General features: G+C 36.5%; 2 protein-coding genes across 2 annotated transcripts; both read right to left on the minus strand.

Annotated features, from left to right (window-relative positions):
- Positions 1-1,069: 1,069 nt before the first annotated feature.
- LOC128530581 (taste receptor type 1 member 1-like) lies at positions 1,070-8,625 on the minus strand. The gene is made up of 6 exons (XM_053504613.1): positions 8,591-8,625; positions 8,076-8,367; positions 5,833-6,570; positions 3,376-3,585; positions 2,700-2,820; positions 1,070-2,004 (listed from the first exon to the last, which is right to left on the minus strand). Exons 1-6 carry the CDS (start codon positions 8,608-8,610, stop codon positions 1,070-1,072), a joined length of 2,316 nt encoding a protein of 771 aa, XP_053360588.1. The 5' UTR covers positions 8,611-8,625.
- A 5,512-nt stretch (positions 8,626-14,137) lies between these two features.
- LOC128530518 (taste receptor type 1 member 1-like) lies at positions 14,138-19,004 on the minus strand. Its single transcript, XM_053504510.1, has 6 exons — positions 18,823-19,004; positions 18,405-18,696; positions 17,589-18,326; positions 16,191-16,400; positions 15,952-16,072; positions 14,138-15,594 (listed from the first exon to the last, which is right to left on the minus strand). The coding sequence occupies exons 1-6, from the start codon at positions 19,002-19,004 to the stop codon at positions 14,657-14,659; spliced, it is 2,481 nt and encodes an 826-aa protein (XP_053360485.1). The 3' UTR covers positions 14,138-14,656.
- Positions 19,005-23,494: the final 4,490 nt, after the last annotated feature.

Genomic DNA, 23,494 nt, shown 5'->3' on the forward strand with positions numbered 1-23,494 from the left:
TGGCTTATAATCATAATACAAAATAAGATGTATAAAAAATCTCTGTAAAGTTAATTCAGTGAAACTCTAAAGTAATTAGTGGATTAAAAAAAATTGTCATCTTGCTTGACAGATGTACTACATTGTAATCTCAACTGATTAACATTCTATTATGCTTTGTGACATGTATGATAAAATGCCAAGTAACTGGATGATGGGTTAGAAAAATTGGCATCATTTCAGTAGGAACAATGGGACAAGAAAGAAAATGATCAGGGAAATATTTTGAAGTGTACCTTCAATGTCTGTAAAGGTGTGTGATACTGTGTGTTAAAAAAGGGCAGAATGTGATAAAATTGAGGTTAAAAACCAAAACATGTAAAGGAGTATCACAGCAGAGTTGCATATGACAAAGACAAACACATTTGAGACTTTGGAGTTGCAAAAACATACAGGTGCAGTTGTAAAGTGTGTAATATAGGAATGAACATGTACTATATCTGAGACCAGTAAAATAATATTTATACTATTTCTAACCTGGTGTCTTACAGGATGGCAATGTCCCCATCTACAGGGCACAAGGGCTCACTGAATGGTTTGGTGAATATAACACTGATACTGTATTAAACCATATGCTGTGACATTGCAGTCACCAGATCTCAGTGAAATTGAAAACCTATGTGAGATTCTCTACTATAATTAAGACATTAATAGAGGAAATAACATTTGTAACTTTATTTTTGTTTAATCCATCTCTATTTAACAATAATGAATTATTAAGACAGTGCAACAAACTAAATAAAAACAAAATGGTATAGCAATATTTACAGAGCCGTATTAGCAGATCAGAAACAAGATTTATTTATTGATGCTCATGAACTATATTTCCATGTGGTTAATTTTTTTTAACAAAGTGCATGTGATTAGCTACATAAACATCCAAGAGACTTTTTTAACTTTAAAGAATATAAAGGATTTGGAATAACAATTTTTTTATACATGCAGATGCTTTCTTTCTTATTGATGACTGTTAGCAAAAAAAGAAAAATCTATAAAATTCAATGTATATTTGGGTATAATTTCTATATGTCTACATTCTGCTAATAGTCTGTGTATATGTCTGGATTGTTGACTGGAAGTATGCCTGAGTGTTCTTTCTTGGTTGGAAAACAATGATGTATGCTTTTGGCATGTAGAAACTGAAAATAATTCCATATGAACTGGATAGCTGGGCTACTGCATTAAAGAGTTGTATGTAAGCCCCTCTGAACACAATGTAAGCTGTGAAATATGCAATCCAGCCCAGGTAAAATACAAGCAAGCTAAACGTGATGGGCTTGGCTTCATTATAGCTTTTTGGAAGATCTTTGCCCATGTAAGAGAAACAGAAACAGACTACACTAAGAAACCAAAGACAACACCAAGCCAAGGTGGATGTGACCAATGATCCCATATCACATGTCAAAATAATCTGATCATTAAAAGACGCGCTGTCGTTGTAGGGTTTGGGTCTTCCAGTTAGAATCCATATTACACAAGCAACAAGCTGTATGAAAGAGTAGACTTTAATACAGAGCCATTGACCATTGTTCTTCATCCACCAGTGGTAGACATCTGGAAACTGTGCAGCTATTTTAAAGACACAAACAATCTGGAAGGAACGCACACCCATACAACAAAGGCAAATAGTGTAAAAAAATATGAAAAAGACATTTCTTAAAGCACAATTAACTGGGTCTGGAACTCCAAAGTAAGAAAACACTCCAATGTTGGCCAGAATCAAACAACACAACATAAGTAGGCACATATTACCACCAGCAGACTTAACCACCGGAGTGTTGTAGTTGATGCCAAAAAGGATTATGAGTCCAATGGAGATAACAATGAGGGCCACAGCGCAAACCAAGAACAGGATGCACAGAGGATCCTTAAGATGAAGATAGACAATAGTGCGCTTTTTGCAAATTGTGCTCTTCTCATCAGACCAGTAACCTTCTTCACAGGGAGTACACGTGTAAGCATCCGCTGAAAGAAAAATAGCATATGTACAGGTTTTATTTTCAAAGGATCTTCTTTGATTCCACGAAGGATTCTATTCTCTGTTAATGACCTTAGTCTGGGTATTTTTATATTTTATATTTTTTTATATTTTTATAATTTGCTGGGCTGATCTTTTGTCTTTAATGGTCTGACCCAAGACCTGACCTTTGATGGCCTGACCCTGAACTTACTGTTTTACCAATCTTGGATATACTATACCCATTCTGCATATTCTGTATATATTCCTTCTTGCATTTCTTTATATAAAAGGACTTTTACTATTGTTGTATTTTATAGTTTGTTTAATCTCTTTATTTCCTAAGTTTAGAGTCCTTGGGTTTGGACCCTATCCTTGGTGTTCTGGATTGCTGGCATATCCAGGGGATGGAGGAAAATTGGTGTTTATCATTTGCTAATATATAATTATGTACATATTTAATAACGCATGTAAATAAACATTTGAAACAGCTGTAAAATAAGACATCATATTGGATAAAACACATAAGTTTACACTTAAATCTTGCTTTAATGATGATGGCACACATTAATACACCCAAGTCATCAAACTTATGCATTTCATCTGCTCAAACTATAAGTCTACAAAGGTGATAAAACATTTCTGGGAAAATATAAGTAAAACACCTATATATTTAGTTTTAAATACCTCATTGAAACCTTACCTGTGGTGTTGATGTATGTTTGAGCCAGGCATTTCTTACACTGAAAACAGCATTTATGTACTGATGTTTGTATTCTTCTATAACCAGTTTCACATTCAACAGAACAGTTAGAAAAGGGAGCCTAGGAAAACAGGACAATACAATTCTGACTTTATTATAGTCATGCTTATTATAATATCATAATAAAAATCATAATAATTGTTTTTCCAAAGTTCAAGTGGCAGTCACAAGCCAAAGACTTTAAAACTTTTAAAGAGAAAGAAAGGTTTTCATTTAACAAAATTCATACATTCTTACAAATGAGTTAAAATATTCACATTCATTCATTCATTCATCTTTTATACCAGTACCCTGAATCCTACTCCAAGAAGACTTCTAACAAGAAGACTTTGGGCACAAGGTGGTGTACAGCCTGGACAGGGTGCCAATCTATTGCAGGGTAACCGCACACACACTCCAGGCAATTAGGAAACACAAATTTGCCTAATCTGCATGTCTTTGGACTGTGGGAGGAAACCAGAGCACCAGGAGGAAGCCCACCAAACAAGAGAAGAACATGAAGAAAACTCCACACACACACACACACAAGGCGGGAACTGAACCCTCAACCCAGGATGGGTTAGGCCACAGTGCTAACCACTACACCACATACTGTATGCACGAACAAATTACTTACCGTGCCATTTTCAAACCAGGGGACTAGCTGCTTGTTCAAGGTGAACTTAACAACAGGCTGGGTTTTATATGTAGCCACCACAAGAAAAAATGGGTTTTCATCTGGCCTCCAGAGGGCTACTGCGAGACTGGCTGGTGGATCTCCATTTTGGTTATACCTAATGTACTGGTTTTGTAACGTGAAATTCGTCTGTCTAACATTTCGCAGAACCTTGATTGGAAAGAGAGGGCGAAAGAGTTATTTGGCATCGCCTTAACATTTTCTACAATGATTACTCAGTATGTGGTACAATATGTAGTGAAACAAAACACTGTTTCTAAAGGCTCAAAAAGGTACATAGAACAAATCAGAACAGTGTGTGGCTACGCAGAACAAACTCAGGCTACACGGACATACACAGTACAACAATAGACAGTACAACAGTAAGGCAGGACAATCAAGATTTAGTAATAAGAGACAGTGCCGTGCTGACAAGAATATAAATATAATAAATGATGGATGTTGGTAGGGTAAAAAAAAAAAAAAAGACTATAACAATGGATATTTTCTTTGAATGTAAACGTAACATATTATGCTACGCTTGCACCATAAATGGGTATAGCAGTTATTTGGGTATAGCTTAAGCAGCAGTGAATGTAGGCAGTCAAATGCAGGAATGCAGCTAAAAATGGGGTTGGCCTTAGACAATGCAGGCAGTCAGTACAGTATTTTATTTATGGCTTTTTAACAGCACTGTTAGAAAGAAATGTGCAAAAGTTACAAATGGGGTTTTCTCTGGTTTTTGTGTGTGCTTGTTTGTGTGTGTTGCTTTAATGCGGGATTCAATCAGTCAAGACCAGTTCAGATTGTATATCGAGAAGTCTGATGGCTTAAGGCAAGAAGCCTAACCAGGAGGGACAAAATAGTTTGTTCCCATCCACTGCAGGGTCTTGCCATCCAAGGTGCAATTCCCAAACCAGCCAGTAATGTAACTGCTCAGGGGGCTCTTGATAGTCACATTGTAGTACGTGGTTAGGATGGCAGAAGAGGTTAAAATGGTCTTTTCTCGCCACCCATGAACCTGCTTGTTTTTTTTAGCTATGAAGTTGGTGTTGTAGGACCAGCTGAGGTTCTTCACCAGGTAAACACCAAGAGAGGAGGCTGTTTGCTCTGTTCAACAACTATCTCGTTGTTTTTTGATGCTGCACCAGTCTGTTAGCTACTTCACTGGTGTGGTGCTGTTGGAGATGCTGCTTCTGGTCTGGAATGTCAGAGTTCTCTCAGCATGAAAGGAAGGCAGAACATCCAGTATCCGGTTGTAGAGAGAGAGATGTTCATGTCCAGATGGCTGAGCTTACCAATAAGGTGCTAAGATATGATTGTATTAAATGCTAAACGGAAATCTATGATCAGGATTTGAACATACAACAATCAGCCATAACACCACCTGTCTAAGATTGTGTAGGTTGTGTTTGCCTCTAAAACTGCTTAAGACATGGTCTCTGCAAGACCAGGGTTGCAAGGTCAGGTCTCCATTGATTGGACCAGTACATCCCACAGATCCTCATTTAGATTGATATCACTTAGGTACTAACATACTGGCAACACCAACAAAAACCTGCCATTTTGGAGATGCCCTGACCCAGTCATCTACCCATTACAATTTGGTCCTCATCAAAGACACCACCACAAACCTTGGTCCTTTTTTTTTTTTTTTTACACAAACATCGGTTGCTACAATGTCAAGGTAAGAAATAAAAGTACCACAATTTTTAAACAGGAGCTGTTGCTGCATGCACTTGGAGCCTCCATTATGGAACATTAATATTAAGGCCACTTATTATTTTAGCAATCAAATTTAGGACAAGTGTTTACATTCTGCGAATCAGATCATTCCTGCGGATAAGATCGTTCCTGCTGTTATGAAAACTAATGATCAACTCATGAAGCCTCAAGATGAAAAATCCTTTGTTAGACAATCTGAAAGCTTTGGCAAGTGATTTTATGGTCTGATGAGACCATTTGGTCTAAAGCCAAAGCATGATGTTTTGCTCAAAACCAAATACAGCTCAAGACCAATTACCAACATTCCCGTGATCTAACACGTTGATGGAGCATCATGCGGCAATCTTGCGCCAAACTTTTCAGCAAAAGGAATTGGAAAGCTTTGTTACTACAGGAGACAAGACTGATGGAACTAAACATAAGCAAATTTTAGGGAAGTAACTGTTCCAATAAGCCAATGAGCCAAATGGCATTGCAAAAACTCCAAAAGAATGGCTTGAATAAAAGGAGAGGGTTGGAATAAAAGCTCAAACTTAAATGTAATTAAAAAGGTGCTGCTTGAAAAAAAAAAAGCCATAATCAAAATCTGTAATTTAAATAATTCTGAGAACATCTAATTAAATTATGTATATCCAAATATGTATTTATGTGTTTATTTATTCTGTATGTATTTTTTACAAACAGTTGGCTTACCACATGGGGAGGTATGTCCTGAGCTGGGCTACATCCCATCATGCTACAGTTGAGCATATGATGGAGTGCATAGGCAAAGGTGTACACAGCTGCCTGGATGAAGAATGAATATGTGGGGTTTTCCTTTATAATGTCCTCTGGGTTCTGCTTCATGCAGTCATCACAAACCTGACTGCATTTCGCTATGTCCTCACAATTCACACAGTCATTATTTTCACCACGGAGTCGTGTCTGATAGACAAATTCATCAAATTCAGGCAAATTTAGCGTTGCTGCGGTAATTCCAAAAATAGTTCCAATCTGCCCAATGCCAGGGTAAGTGGAAATCTCTGCATCCATAGACCATGCATCACCTGCTATCCAAACCTTGTCTCTTATGTTGATTTTGATAGCAGCTTTGATAAACGCCCGGGCAGTGTCTTCCAGTGTGAAGACTATGATGACGTTGATGCTTAATGATTCTATCTTCCGTAATATATCTGTGTAGTTGGAGTTCAGTGTAATTACAGAGGAAAAGGCCAAACAGATGCTGGTGGCTTTGATATTACTGTGAAAGAGTTTGAGGCCGTTTTGACTGTATGAGTCGTCACTACTAATAAAAGCTACCCAATTCCATTCAAATTGCTGAATGAGCTCAAGTATGACCATAATTATATCTTGGTTGGTTGGCACAGTCCTCAAAAAACTTGGATATAGCCACTTTTCGCTTAGATCATAGCTTGAGGATGCATAGCTAATCTGAAAGAAAAAAAACAACAACAACAGATACAAAGGTGAGTAAAAATGATCCACACTCCTGTTATATTAAACCTTCTGTTGGTCTTATCAGTGCTTTCCGTTTAAGGGTACTATCTCTACAGTCAATGCAATGCAGGTGTGAACATGTTACAGCAGTTCATTTGTAACTGAGCTATGGGTAAAAATAGATGCATCACTTGTGATTTGCCATATATCAACAAGAGCAGCGTGAAGATATGAGTTCTGTGATTTATGTGAAGAGCATAAACAGAAGCGTTTATCTGCAAACAAAACTTTGATAATCTAAAAAAGGTAAAAGTTTCGTAGCTCGTAAAACCCAGAGGATTTTAGCCATTTTTTGTTTTGCAGTTCTTTTTAAAAAATATATATAGGCCTCAGGATTGTGCAGTACAGAGTAACATATCCTTTTTTTTCCAACACAACATGGGCAATATGATGAACTGAATTGTATTTCATTTCAACATTTTAACTATATATTTTAACTATAAAAACATAAGCAAAAGACATTCGTTCTACCTGACAATCGAAAACCCAAATGCACAGTTTGAAGTCTAAAGACACCCCATTAATTGGGTAGCTTATATTAGTAGTTATGACTCATACAGTCAAAACGCCCTCAAACTCTTTCACAGTAATATCAAAGCCACCAGCATCGGTTTGGCCTTTTTCTCTGTAATTACACTGTACTCCAACTATACAGGTATATTAAGGAAGATAGAATCACTAAGCATCAACGTCATCATACCGTTGCCGGTACGGATCAGCGCTGCCTGAGTTTTAAGTATTAAAAAGAATCATTGGATTCATCACTACGAGCCTGAGCCTAAATGCCAGAGCATGGAATGAAAGCATCCTCAATCGCTGACTAAGAAAAAACGTATGCTTATAGTTTTCTGGGATTCTCAAGAGTCAGTATTGGAACATTATCAAGAAAAAAGGTTCAACAATCAACAGTGCTCATTACAGTGGAATGCTTATTGAAGAGTTGAAGCCTAAACCTCAGATTAAACGCAGAGGACTGCTACTCAAAGGCGTTGTGATCTTGCATGACAATACACATCAGCATACAGTACTTCTGCCCACACAGTCAACGCTCTGCAAAAACTTCGTATTCAGGTGTTAAAGCATCCTCTTTATAGTCCTGATCTTGCTCCATCTGACTTTCACCTGTTTGCTTTATGAGGACAACAATTCACTTCTGATGAAGAAGTGAGGACAGCGGCGCATTCGTTGCTCACAGTTTATCCTAATACATATTTTCATCAAGAATATAAAAAGCTTGTTGATAGATGGTCAAAGTGATGCTAAGAACATTATGTCAAAAATTATGTATTTGTCTTTTCTAAAAGTTTCTTACTGCAAAATAACCTCTACATCCTGAGTATGGATAATTTTTGACTCACTCACCTTTTTATGTAAATATTCAGGTAAAAGAATGAATATGCATTTTTCTTCTAGAATATGTAAATTTCTGAAACACATACCATTGGAATGAGGTCCATTGTGAACAAGGGTAAGATGGCCAAGGCTGCAGAGCTGTCATAAGGACCAATAAGACCAATGACATTATGCTTGCTGTCTTTGGCTGATACATTTATTCGTCCGTTGTCTGAGATCATCTCGAGGATTGAAGGGAAATTCTGATTGTACAAGCAATAATCAAAGATCTCATATCCAAGAGAGATGTTAGGCAGGATGGTGGTGGAGTTATTGATCTGCTCCACAGCAAACCGCATCACTTGAAACATCTGATAACCTACACTTGTGAATGGCTGACTGTGGAGAGGAAGAGAAAATAAATATGTTAAGGGCTCAATTGAGAAATTCAAGAGCATTTTTTTTTTTCAAGAATGTCTTTTAAGGTATCCATCGGAATAAGTGGTGTTTTTTTTTCAAAATCAGTTAAAGAGCACTGGTTCTTTTTTAATGGTTACATTGTATGATACACTATATAGACACAAAAAAGAAAGCATTACCATAAAAGAAGTGCATTACTCACGTGTTGCATTGTAGTGCCATAGGAGAACTTGGAATAATTATCTCGCTGGCTGTGTGCACTGGGAAAATTCCCCCAAGTTTATAGTCCCCTGGTAGGTTAAACTCAGACGCATCACAGACATGGTTGTTGAAAAGATATAAAGCTAAATTTAAGAACACACAGTGCAACATTGTTCCTTGTGATGAGGGCATATCAATATGATACTAATGCCAGACCATTGGTTATGATGGGCAGTTAGATAGTAGCTGGAAGATAATTTGGACAAACTTTACATATTCTACTTTGCATTTTGGAGGCAAATGTCATTTTGCATATGTTGTTTTCCAGAAGTATTAGCATAACACTTGAGGGAAACTTCACACTTGCAGTGATCCATGGGTCAACTAACGTAGGCGACTGGTATGTTTCTTCTCCTTCACCTTGTAGCTGTTTTTAAGCATATGAGCTCCAATCTAATTTGCATTTTGCTGGCTAATGAAATTGAAATATTTTGCATTAAAGAACATCTGGCTAAATATTGGTAAAACATTTTACACTACTAAACGCATGGATTATGTTAAAGTGACCAAAACGCTCATGCAACTAAAATGCTTAAATTTTATTGTTTCTGTTTGTAAGTCAGCTTCTGATATATATATATATATATATATATATATATATATATATATATATATATATATATATATATATTCCTAGGATACTCATAATCATCTCAATCAATGTTGAACCTTAAAACCAAACCACTGCTGTCTTAAAGCCTGAAAACCAACAAGGCATCTGACTGGCTGGTGAAACACTTAAAGACAATTTAGAGCGTAATCTGTGATGAGCAGAAAATAACCTCAAAGCCTGAGATCGCAATAACAAAAGGCCACAACATGTTTCTCTCCTGTTAGCCAAGAGCAACAATATGGCTACAGTCTGTAAAGGTTAGACATGTTGTACCTTGTGAGATGTTTATCCTCTTTCTGTGAACACACTTCTTTGTGATTTTACAATAGAAAAGCTATTAAGTGACTTCCTGTTGTGTTAAATTAATCCCTGGGAGCTATAAGTTTCTGTCTTCGTTCTGAGTTGATTTGAGATATTGAGCTTCGAAGCATTTGCACTCCAGATAGCAAAACAGACTGTATAAAAAAATAACTGGATAAACCCTCTGTGACGTCACCCATATGTTTTCTGAAGTCTGGTTTTGAAAGTCAACTGTTTTGTCTAAACTCTATGAGGATTGATTCAATTTTGGAGGCAATTGGTAATTTGCGGAACCAGAGGTAAATTAGCTAATGAACAGTCTTTATTGTGTTTTGTGTTACTTTAAGTTAATTTAGAGTTAACTTTGGTGTATAGTGATAGTTACTGAGTAGACAGTTGAAAACTGATGTGTTATTTACTCAGTTCATTTGGATACTTAACCAAATCGTGCCCTGCTTATCAAGCTTTACAAAAGCCAAAATGGAATAAATACTAAGTACTAAGTGGCATTTGAATAGCTAATTTTCAATCAACCTCCATAAAAGTTAAAGTGCACATTACTTACACTGTAGTTCATGTAATTAATGACTATGCTTTGACAGGCCGGCCTGTCACTCACTGCCATATTTCTTTTGTCTTAATTAAAGGTCTTATTTGTCTAAATTCTTATATATTTTTGTCTTGGCTTGCTTTCTTTTTCTCCATATATTTAAGATTTCTTTAAAGAATTGCATTAATTTAAAAAGACTGAGTTTCAGGAAAAAAAGGTTAATTCATCTCTTTTCTATAAAGTTTATTCTGTACTAGTGTTAGTACCCGAAATAGACAAGAAAAGAGTTTGTAGAACTAGTTACAAGGTTAAGACTAAAAATAAGCTGATCAACTTTAATGTATTTACTGATATTATTATTTTTGGTACAAGCTCACGTAGATGTCTGTCTGTTTTGTTTAATACTGTCTTATTAATACAAAGAAATAAAATTTTGTAATGTTGAGTATATTACACCTTGTTTACGCTAAGTAACTTTTTCCATCGTCCGCCAATACATTCCCTGTTTGGTAATCGGAGAGTGAATCGCAGATGAGATATCAAAAAAAAAAAAGAATTGGATAAAGGTTAAGTTTAGTCTTAAAACGACTCCACTGCATTAAAATCCACTCATAACTTCCCTTCTACTCAACATTTTGATTTCATTTATGACTCACGTTTAAACTTCAGGCACATATAGGTAAGCTATTACAAGCGACTTTCAGTTGTGTTAAATTATTCCCTGGGAATCAGAAGTTTCTGTCTTCGTTCTGAGTTGATTTGAGATATTGAGCTTCAAAGCATTTGCACTCCAGATAGCAAAACTGTCCTGTCTTTTTATTTTTCAAAAATAATCAAAAATGAAAATTTCTCAAAAACACTTCACGTTTTGTTGAAACTATGTCATAGAATAAGAAAATGTGAAAAACTCAGTTGTGACAAAAAGTCAGTTAGAGCCAAGGGGACGAAATGGATGTAAATGCGTTGTATGTAGAAACCACAGACTGTATAAAAAATAACTGGATAAACCCCTTTGTGACGTCACCCTTATGTTTTCTAAAGTGCGGTTTTGAAAGTCAACTGTTTTAAAAGTCTAAACTCCAGGTAATCCAGAAATAGGCAAATGGGCGGTACAAATGGAGCCTGGCTGTTGGTTGGTACAGTACATGTCTACTTACATTAGTTACTACAAGCTAGCTAGCTAGCTTAGCTTGTTATGTACTTCAGCAGAGTTCATTTGGATACTTAACAAAATCGTGCCTTGCTTATCAAGCTTTACAAAAGCCAAAAAGACAAACTTAAAGATTAAGTTTAGTCTTAAAACGACTCCACGGCATTTAAATTCACTTATTCCACTTCAGCGCTGTTATTTCAGTGGTGAAAACATTAAATAATGCCACAGTTTCAAATTCTGTCCAGCAGTCGACTTAAGACGCACCCACAGTCTGACACATGCACAGTATGCTGTCAAAACATTGGGTTTATAATCTGGCACAAAACTGCTCATAACTTCCCATCTACTCAACATTTTAATTTCATTCATGACTCCCGTTTAACTTCAGGCAAAAACCTTAGGACTGGTTTCATTAAATTCTGTCCAGCCAGTTTTGGTGATGCTGTGACAAATTCAGTCTGGACAGACATACGGACAGACGTAAAAAACATTAGGACAGACATATGGACAGACGTACGGACAGACATATGGACATGCAGGCAAAAAAATTCTGAGACTGGTTTTGGATCCTCCAATGTATGAAACTTGTACAGACAAAACCTTTTTAAAAATATATTTAGATAAGGTTGCTGGGGGACTGGAGACAATCCCACACTGCAAACTCTAATGCTCAAAGTAATTAAACATATTGAGTACTGTTAAGTTAAATAATTACAATTAGTTCAAATTAATAGACCTTGATGAGTATTTAGAACTTTTGGTATTTTTTAGAAATGACACTTTTCAAGTTAGCTGAACAAATTTGATATTTTAAGTATCTGTTAGTACTTACTGTAAGTAACAGTAACTGTCACCTTAAAGTTCCACCAACTTTCAGAATCTAGCAAAACTAAATCTTACAGACTAGCGATTTTGTGTCTGATGTCATGAGGGCAGTAGGGCACTAGTGGCTCAGTGGTAGGTGTTTCACCTGCTATGCCAAAGGCCCGGGTTCGATTTCCAACAACTGGATGAAGTGCCTGTCCCAAGCCTAGATAAAATGGGTGCGAGGGTTGTGTCAGGGAGGGCATCTGGCGTAAAACCTGTGACAAGGTTGTGTGCTGACTGGGTTGTCTGCTGTAGCGATCCATTACCGGTCAACAATATCAAGATCAACAACAATTTATTAGTTTATATATATATATATATATATATATATATATATATATATATATATATATATATATATATATATATATACTGTATCTAATTGTTATTAAATAGAATGAGTTAGGCTACTCAATAATGCAAGTAAAGAACGATTAATATGAATAAGTACAACAAACTCAAAAACCCATAGTTCCGTTTAATTAAAACTGGAACCATCATTACTTCGAAAATTTAATGCAACTGATTACTTTAAATTTTTTGAGTTTTGCCAACTTATTTGGGGTATACAGTGCAGGGGACTTAGGACATAAGGCAGAGGATACCCTAGATAGTGTGCCAACCCATTGCAAGGCACAGGTGCACATACACTAATGATTATTCACTACAGGGAATTTGGAAACACCAATGAGTTGCATCACATGTCTCTGATTTGTGGGGGGAAGCTGGAATACCCAGAGGAAACCCACAGAGCACTGGGAGAATATGCAAACTCCATGCCCACAAACCAAAGCTGCGATTTGAACCAACCCTGGACAGGCAAGGCGACAACACTAAACAATAAGCCACCGTGCCTCCCTTTTACAAAATTTTTATTTCACAGTTTTTGGGTGTGAGTGTGTGTGAATAAAATACTGGGTTAAAGCGCATTGGTTTGTTTTTAGTGTCTGACCAAATAAGAACTAGAAAATTTATTTATTTATTTATTTATTTATTGTAAATTGAGACTGCACTTCTGTGTCATTTGTGTAGAGCTTGTTAAAAAAATTATTTTTTAAAGATTGGTTGTATCATTTGTAGACATTTAAGAATTAATTACTCAAGTGGTATGATTCATGCTTGCTTAAATATTTTATTGGATCACTGCATTTACATTTACTTAATAATAAATAATTCAATTGAATTATTACTTATTATTTTTACCAGAGTCAATATATACATTTTAGGCACCACTATATATGATCAGTAAACCACTTTGTATATCGTTTTAATTGTAAAGTAGTATTAGATATTAGTATTAGATATTAGAGCTATATTTGGTCCATGGTTAATTGATGATAATGTCAAGTTTTATCAGAACACAAATATCTATTTATAAACAATGTTAATCGCAATATAGAAGTTGTAAATGCATATTATTGGAGAAAATAAGTGGCCACAGTGTTAAACTGCCTAAAAAAAGCCCACCATATTTAATGGAAAAATTACATCCACATGAATAACTTTTCTGTAAGCTAAATTCAAAACATTAACTTATGAAACTCCAGTTTAAAAGAAAAAGACATTGCACTTGTTTAATAAAAGCTTTCGTGACAGACACTGTTGTGTGAGTCTCACTAGGAAGGATGGAAGCAACGTCCATGTCCACTTTTCATATGTCAATTTGATTAAGCCACTACATGCATCATTACACGGCCACTTTCCATATTACAATGAGATACACTCATTGTACACGTATAGTATTACACAAGTATGATATAGTATTACATCAGCTTCAGAAATAACTAAATACAAAGAGAATGTCTATAATGTTATAATGCTACATCTCTCAAAATATATTGCTGATAGTAGACATAGGATCATACATCGTAAAATCATATTGATGCTTGTAGCACATCACATCATACACATTGTCATTATTATGTATTGAACAAGGGACAGAGACAATCGCCATGAAGTTCTGTATGGGAAGTTCTCATTACCAGTTTTATTTACAGGTAACAGAAACATGGAGGGACTTCTGCTAGGTCTACTTAATAGCCACTGATGTTAGACACTTTTGTCAAAAAGAAAATCTTGTTTGTTAGTTGTCGTTTTTTTTTTCAAGTCCCAAGTCTCAGTGTTGCTGTCTGTATCTCAACATTTTCACTCTTTTGTGTCATTGTTAGTCCTAACATTGTGGTATTTCAGTTGGTGTATCAGCCATGTCCTTGTTCCATCTCACTCTCGGTTCCTCCTTTTTGTTTTGACTCTAATCGCAATCCTGGTCCCAAGTCCAGTCTCTGGCTTGTCTTTGTCTAAACTTCTGAATGCAACCGTGCCACCTGGCGTTTCACCTAGTGCATTACCACACCCACAGTTTCGATTATATACACAGTACTGTATATCCCTTAAATAGGAATGTTTTCCTAATTCATCTGTGTGATGTTTACTATGCATATATACCTGCATTTCCTAATATTCATATTTCCCTACCCTTTGTTCTGTTTAGTTCTTGTTCTGATCATAACCTTTTTAGCTCGGATTATGAGTTTCTGCTAATAGTCTGTGTATATGTCTGGATTGTTGACTGGAAGTATGCCTGAGTGTTCTTTCTTGGTTGGAAAACAATGATGTATGCTTTTGGCATGTAGAAACTGAAAATAATTCCATATGAACTGGATAGCTGGGCTACTGCATTAAAGAGTTGTATGTAAGCCCCTCTGAACACAATGTAAGCTGTGAAATATGCAATCCAGCCCAGGTAAAATACAAGCAAGCTAAACGTGATGGGCTTGGCTTCATTATAGCTTTTTGGAAGATCTTTGCCCATGTAAGAGAAACAGAAACAGACTACACTAAGAAACCAAAGACAACACCAAGCCAAGGTGGATGTGACCATTGATCCCATATCACATGTCAAAATAATCTGATCATTAAAAGACGCGCTGTCGTTGTAGGGTTTGGGTCTTCCAGTTAGAATCCATATTACACAAGCAACAAGCTGTATGAAAGAGTAGACTTTAATACAGAGCCATTGACCATTGTTCTTCATCCACCAGTGGTAGACATCTGGAAACTGTGCAGCTATTTTAAAGACACAAACAATCTGGAAGGAACGCACACCCATACAAGAAAGGCAAATAGTATAGAAAAATATGAAAAAGACATTTCTTAAAGCACAATTAACTGGGTCTGGAACTCCAAAGTAAAAAAACACCCCAATGTTGGCCAGAATCAAACAACACAACATAAGTAGGCACATATTACCACCAGCAGACTTAACCACCGGAGTGTTGTAGTTGATGCCAAAAAGGATTATGAGTCCAATGGAGATAACAATGAGGGCCACAGCGCAAACCAAGAACAGGATGCACAGAGGATCCTTGAGATGAAGATAGACAATAGTGCGTTTTTTGCAAATTGTGCTCTTCTCATCAGACCAGTAACCTTCTTCACAGGGAGTACACGTGTAAGCATCCGCTAAACAAAACGACATAGTAACATTTGTCAGCCAAAATAGGTTTAATGCATTTTTATTTATAATAATGACAAAAAATATTGTATAGTTTACTTTGTTAAATATAAAACAATGCAACATTTTATAGGAAAATAATCAATGACAGGGTGGTGTCATGTTGCCCAGTATGAAGCAGAGATTACATATTTCCAGTTACAGCACAGTGTACAGTGTTTTATTTCTCTTATACCACAATAAATTAATAGGGCAGTGGTGTCTCAAATCCTCTGACTATAAATTGGTGTTACATAACAACATATGTGTTTAATTTTTAACACTAATAAAAAATTAATAAAAACACATGCTTGTAAAAAGGTTACCTGAGATGTTGACGTATGTCTGGGCCTGGCACATCTCGCACTGAAAACAGCATACATGTATCGAAGTTTGCAGTTTTTTATAGCCACTGTCACATTGAATAGAACAATTCGAATACGGCACCTGGGGAGAATATCGTGGTTATTTTTACTCATTTGCATTACTGCACCAGATGCACATCAGGAAAATAAAGCACTTCCTATAACTACAGCTGCACCTTATAAATAAATCAATGACTTACTGTTCCATTTTTAGACCAGCGAACAGCCCTGCTATTCATAGTAAACCGAATAGTCAGTTGTGATTCATATGTAGCAGCAATAGCAAACAGTGGAGTCTCTTTTGGCCTCCAGAGTACTACTGCAAGACTGGCTGGTGGATCTCCATTTTGATTAAATTGAATTTGTTGGTTTTGTAATGTGAAGCTCAACTTTTTCAGATAACGCAGAAGCTAAAAAAACAAAAAACAAAGAGCAACCCTTGATCCATTAAGAATATTAACTTGGAAGATCTTACTATATGGACAAATGTTTGTGGACACCAAACCATCACAATCAAAAGTGTATCTTCTAAAACTGTTGCCGCAAACTTGCAAATGCATAACAATTTCCCTTTACTGGAACTCGGATTTCCAACATGACAAGAGCCAGCTCTGGTAAAAAACATGCTTTATCAAGGCTAGTTAGAGCTCTGACTTTCACTGCAATTCACTTACTCACTCTCACTCACTCATTGTCTATACCGCTTTATCCTGTATTCAGAGTCGCAGGGGAGCCTAGAGCCTATCCCAGGAGATTTAGGGTACGAGGCATGGTACACCCTGGACAGGGTGCCAATAGCCTAATCTGCATGTCTTTGGACTGTGGAAGGAAATCAGAGTATTCAGAGGAAACCCACCAAGCACGGGGAGAACATACAAACTCCATGTACACAGAGACGGGAATCGAGCCTGGCCGGGAATCGAACCCAGACTGTTGAGGTGCAAGGCGACCACCATGCCATTCAATTCAGTTATATTTATATAGAACTTTTAACAGTGGTCATTACGGCAAAGCAATTTTACAGAATCAAAAAATTCTGGAAATAAGTTATAAAAGTATGAGGAAATATGCAAAAATGATCATTATTAGTTGTCCCTGATGAGCAAGCCAGGGGTGACAGTGGCAAGGAAAAACTCCCTGAGATTACAAGAAACCTTGAGAGGAACCAGACGCAACAGGGGAAACCATCCTCATTTCATGACTTTCTCACTTCAATGACCCTGAACAAATTTATGATGAACTGAAATCCTGACGAGGCGAGACAAGGCGAGGCGTCCTTACCTAACACAAGTGCCCGACCTCACTAATGCTCTGGTGAATCCCCAAAGCCACATATTCTAACAATGAAGGGGGAAATAATAAGTTTTGAGTGGTTCAAAAAGCTCAAGTGCGTCTGATGGTCAGGTGTCTACAAGCTTTTATACATTTTCAATATACGGTATATAAGGTTAACATAAAAATATATATATACATAAAAAAGCATGATAACCATGATACAATTTAAATGATAAGAACCAGCTTTCTTACAAATTGCATTACTTGACATGGTTAAACAATTAAGTAGGTAATTATGAGTGAGTGTTTCCATAAGAACTTACGACATAAGGAGGAATGTACTGAGGTGGAGCACACCCTGCCTTGGTACAATTGAGTGCTTGATTGAGCGCATAGGCAAAGGCGTACACAGCAGCCTGGATAGAGAATGAGTATGTAGGGCTTTGACTTATAATGTCCTCTGCATCCAGGCTTGTGCAGTTTTCACAAACTTGATTGCACATCTCTCCATCATTACAAATCCCACAGTCATTGCTTTCACCCCTGTTCCGTGTTCGGTAGACAAATTCATCAAATCCTGGTAAATTCAGAGTTGTTGCCGTAACACCGAAAATGGTACCAATCTGCTCAATGCCCGGGTAACTGATAATTGTTTCGTCCATGGACCATGTATCACCCGCTATCCATACTTTGTCCCTTATATTGATATCAATGGCCGTTTTAATAAATTCTGCAGCAGGCGGTTGCTGTGTGAAAACTATGATCACATTAATGCTAAGTGAATCTATCGTGTTTAGTATATCTGAATAATTGGAGGTTGACGTAAGTTCATAGAAAAAGGCCAGGCAGATGCTGAGGTCTTTGATGTTTTCACGAAATAATTTGAGGCCGTTTTGACTGTATGCATCATTGCTGCTAATGAACGCTACCCAGTTCCATCCAAATTCCAGAATGAGCTCGATTATGACCATGATTAGATCTTGGTTGGTTGGGACAGTTCTTAGAAAACTGGGATATAACCACTTATTGCTTAGATCGTAGCTGGAAGATGCATAACTAATCTGAAATACAAAAAAAAAAAACTTAGATATTTACATATTTACGTTCATCCCAATCATGTTGTATGTCTGAATACATACCATTGGAATGAGGTCCATCATGAACAATGGTGCAACAGAAATAGATTCTGAGCTTGCGTATGCACCCACAAGACCAATAATGTTATGCCTTATTTCTTCGGCTGACATATTCATTCGCCCATTGTCTGAGATATACTCAAGGATGGAAGAAAAACCCTGAGTTTTTAAGCAAAAGTCGAAGATCTCATATCCAAGAGTGATGTTAGGTAGGATATTGGTGGAGTTGTTAATCTGCTCCACAGCAAACCGCATCACTTGAAACATCTGATAACCTGACATTGTGAATTGCTGCCTGTGGAAGGTTACAGGATATAAAATGAAGGAATATAAGTTAAACTAAACACCACATCAATTTTACTGCTCCTTTTGTTTTCTCTAACTGGGAGAAACACAAACCAAAGAAAGCATTTGTACTCACGTGTAGCATTCTAGAGCCATAGGAGAACTTGGAACCACAACGTCACTGGCTGAATGTACATGAAAAATTCCCCCAAGCTTATAGTGCCCTGGTAAGTTAAACTCATCTGCCATGCATTCATGGTTGGCAAAGAAGTAAAAAGCTAAATTCAAGAGGCAGCCTAAGAATACACAACGCAACATTGTGATGTTCTTTGCGAGGAATGTCCATCAATATGATGAGACAATTTGACAGAAGCTGGAAGATTATTTGGACCAACTTTACATAATACACTTTGCATTTTGAAGGCAAATGTCATTTTGCATATGCTGCCTTCCAGATGTACTGACCAAACACTTCGAAGAAACTTGACAACATACAGTACTGGTAAGGTCATTTATGCATAAATGGTTTCCCTTGCCTTGCGGCTGTTTGATCATGTGGCAGCATTACCTAGTTTGCATTTTGGACGCAAGTGTTGATTTGCATAGACCTCTGCTTGGGAGACATCTGACATGGGTCAGCCAATATAATAAAATATCTACTGGACATATCAGCTACTTCAACTTAAAGCTGACTTCTTGAGTGTGAGAGTACCCTGAACACCTGGATGTGGGTTTCTCATAAAAGCCAGGTGTAAGCAGTTTTTACAGAACATGTAGGACCAAATCTGAACTTACCATATAATTGCTTTATTTTGGAATTTATAATCTGTCACAGAATACTGCTAAGCGACTAATAAAAGCTTACCCAAGAGCAAGTAGAACCTTAATGTAGTTATGCCAATCACTGTAATTACTGACTGCACTGTAATCGCTAACTGTTAGTACTGTTAGTAATTACCATAATTCAGTTATGGATCAATTTTACAATTATCTCTTTACTATCATGTTATACAGCATCTGAAAATAAATTACAACAAAAAAAGCCTGAATTCTAACAGTCATTCAGGATCCGAGGTTTGGGTTAAAACCATTATCATCATAATTGTAATAACCACTATATAGCCAATTAACTCAATTTTTTAATTTTTTAATTTTGTATTTATTGATATTGTAAAGTTTTTGGTAAAGAGAGGTTCAATTAAACATTTTTGGAAGAGAACAGCCGAAAGACAACAAGATGAGTGGATGAAGAGCTAGTTCATTAACAAGTTAACTCTGGAATCCTTGATAATCTTTGCTACAGTAATGTGGTAATGTAATTTTCAGAATATGCTATAACTGAAAAACTCTCAACTTCTGGATGGGTATAAAATCACACTACCTTGTAATTATTATCCTTCTGTAGAACTACATGACAATTCTTATTTCTCTGGCCAATACTGTTCCAAGATTAGACATGAGTGGTAAAGATTATACAGATATAGATCTATTTTTATCAGATTTGTTTCAAATATTCCTGGCTACTCTGTTGTTTTCCTTTCTATATTCCTTTTTTCTTTAAAAAATAGTATAATAGTATAAATTCCAATCTCAAAAAAACTGCTTGAGTTTGATTGTAATATGATGCAATATTTATATACTTTTTCAAACGTAGATCAACCCTTTTAAGTCTTTCATTTTCAAGTATTTAAAGTAGAAATTTTAATCTAATTGTGTTTTAAATATTAACCAATTCAAAGTGTTCTAAATACTGTAATATAAAGTATGTTTTGTTTGTTTGTTTTTTCCACTTTTATCCTTTTTGATATGGATAAACTTAAACAATTATATATAAAATGTAATAATTAATATTAATGTAATCATGTATTATGATTTGTACTATTACATATACCTGCCAAAAGTATTCATACACCTTAAACTTTTCCACATTTTGTTATGTTACAACCACAGACAGAAATGTCTTTTATTGGGATTTTGTGTGTTAGACCAATACAAAGTGGCACATTATTGTGAAATGAAAGGAAAATGATAAATGATTTTCAGAATGGTTTCCAATAAAAATCTGAAAATAATAGAGTCCACTTAATCTCAGTATAAATCCAGCTGTTCTGTAAAGCCCTCAGAGGTTTGTTAGGGAACATTAGTGAACAAACAAAATCATGAAGCTCAAGGAACACAACAGACAGGGCAGGGATAGAGTTGTAGAGTTTAAAATAGGGTTGGGTTATGAAGAGAAAAAAAAAAAGCATCCCACGCTTTGAACATCTCACAGAGCACTGTTCAATCCATCTTCCAAAAATGGAAAGAGCATGCAGGGCACAAGAGAAATTTTACCAAGACATGGCCATCCACCTGAACTGACAGACCATTAAGCAGGAGGAGATATTTATTTGTAAAACATTTATCATTTTATTTCCACTTCACAATTATGTGCCACTTTGTGTTGGTCTAGTCCAATAAAAAATATTTATGTTTGTGGTTTTAACTTAACAAAATTTGGAAAGGTTAAATATAGTATAAATACTTTTGTAAGGCATTGTAGACAAAGCTGAAAAAACTGATATCTTGTCAAGTATAATATCTTCTGCTATTCTGTATTGTTGGGTCAGTTGTCTCTCATCTCTCTTTTGATAACAGCTCATAGATCTTCTATGGGGTTTCAGTGTAGGCGGGTTGTCTGGCCAATCAAAAAAGGTAATATCATGGATAGCAAACCAGTTATTGGGAGTTTTGGCTCTGTGTGCAGGTGCCAAGTCCTGCTGGAAAAGGAAATCTGCATCTCCATAAAGTTTGTTAGCACCAGATATCAATCTGCTGCACCTTTTTAAAAGAAACTCATGTCACATTAACTAGTAATGAAAGATGGAAACACAACGGATGGTTCAGAGGAACAACTTCGAAGCAGTTAATAAGGAGTGGAAGTGTTGTTTAAGAAGACATGAAGTTATCCTGCGTAAAGTGCTATCGGGACTGGTTTTGAATGTGTGGTTTGGCATGGAGCTACATTTCCCTCTTTCCAGTACTGCGTAATTCCACTGAATCTTTTAGTGGTATGCATTACTTGATGAACTGACTCCAGCCTTACCGCACTCCTTGAGAAGCAAGTTCTTCAAATGGTTTTGCTTGATGATCCCCTTAAGACCGTCGTCCCTGTTGCTTTTGATCCTTTTGCTTCAAAGATAAAAACGGCCCAGCACCAACTTACCTCAAAGCTTTAAGCACACCCCACACTGCACTATGTTCCATGTGATCCTCCAGCACTGCGCAACTGGTCCTACTATCTCTCACGGTTTGAGGAAGACATGCCTATAGACTGTTTTCTGTTCTGGCTCCTAGGCGGTGGAATGAACTTCCTCTAAATGTCTACACAGTCAAGTCACTTGTAATCTTTAAGGAACAACTAAAGACCTTAGGTATGTGAATTAACTACTCCAATCCCCAACCACAACAGTGTTTGACTGATGATACTTAAAATGAGTAACCCGTGTAAGGAACGATGATTTCCAATGATGAAAACTTTTGTAAGTCACTCTGGATAAGTGTCTGACAAATGACAAAATGTAAATGTATATACAGTATATCCATTTTCTTCTTCTTTTTCTTTTTTGTTGTTGCATGCTTAAATAATTCAGGTCATCAAAATTAACATTTCTATAGTACACAAAGATAACCTGAGTAAATACCAACTGTATTTTTTTTTTTTTAGCTGAGTTTAATGTCACGTGCCACATCTAATCCTGACTATTGGCAGACCTGTTGAATCATGAGAATCTGTCTGACAAAGTGAAGCCTGTTAAAAGATCTACACAAGCAAAACGTTTTAAAAGAACAGATGTGAACCAATGTAGTTGACATATCAGGATGAAATGGGTCAAGCCATATCTAAGGCTTTGGGTCTCCAGTGAACCAAGTGGGAGCCATGATCAACAAATGGAGAAAACTTGAAATAGTGAAGAATCTTTCCAGGAGTACCCAGCCTACCAAAATTCACCCCAAGAGCACAACACTGACTCATCACAGAGCTTATAAAAGAAACCAGAACAAGATCTAAACAACTTCAAGTTTCACTCAGTTAAGATCAGTGTTCATGATTCAACAATAAGAAAGAGACTGGGCAAAAATAGCATCCATGGGACAGTTCCAAGGCGAAAGCCACTGATGATCAAAAAGAACAAAAAGGCTCATTTCACATTTGCCAAAAAAACATCTTGATTATCCCGAAGACTTTTGGGGAAATATTACGTAGACTGCTAAGACAAAGGTTTGACTTTTTGGAAAGGGTAAGTCCTGTTTCTGGCGTAAAAATTAACAGTGTTTTATAAAAAGATCAACCAACAGTCAAATATGGTAGTGTGATGGTCTGACCTGGATGACTTCCATAATTGATGAAACCATAAATTCTGAAGGAAATCCAGAAAATCCTGAAGGAGAAAGTCCGGCAATCAGTTTGTGACCTCAAGCTCAAGAGCACTTGGATTATGGTGCAAAAAGATTTTCTAGTTGAGATGCTGTGGAAGGACTTTAAACTGAGGTCTAAAATGTGACTAAATTAAAACAATTTTGGAAAGAAGAGTGGACCGAAATTTCTTTATCGCGATATGAAAACCTCATTGCCAGTTATTGCAAAGCTTGATTGCAGTAGTTACAGCCAAGGGTGGCACAACAAGTCAATAGATTTTTGGGCAATTACCTTTTCACATTGGGATAGGCCCATATGACCAAAAAAAAATGTTGCATATTGCAACTTTGCTGTCCTCATCTGAAACTTTGAAGTGCTTCCAAACCGCCGACATACTCCGTGTTTGATG

The sequence above is a fragment of the Clarias gariepinus genome, chromosome 9, assembly GCF_024256425.1.
Source record: "Clarias gariepinus isolate MV-2021 ecotype Netherlands chromosome 9, CGAR_prim_01v2, whole genome shotgun sequence".
Classification (NCBI taxonomy): Eukaryota; Metazoa; Chordata; class Actinopteri; order Siluriformes; family Clariidae; genus Clarias; species Clarias gariepinus.

Coding starts and splice junctions, on each gene's coding strand:
- LOC128530518 (XM_053504510.1), bottom strand. CDS start 19,004: ATGTTGCGTTGTGTATTCTTAGGCTGCCTCTTGAATTTAGCTTTTTAC. Junction 18,697..18,822: donor ATGGCTCTAGAATGCTACAC/GTGAGTACAAAT, acceptor AACCTTCCACAG/GCAGCAATTCACAATGTCAG. Junction 16,073..16,190: donor GCTGGTCTAAAAATGGAACA/GTAAGTCATTGA, acceptor TATTCTCCCCAG/GTGCCGTATTCGAATTGTTC.
- LOC128530581 (XM_053504613.1), bottom strand. CDS start 8,610: ATGGCACTACAATGCAACAC. Junction 6,571..8,075: donor CAATGGACCTCATTCCAATG/GTATGTGTTTCA, acceptor TTTTTCTTTCAG/ATTAGCTATGCATCCTCAAG. Junction 3,586..5,832: donor AGGACATACCTCCCCATGTG/GTAAGCCAACTG, acceptor TTTCCAATCAAG/GTTCTGCGAAATGTTAGACA.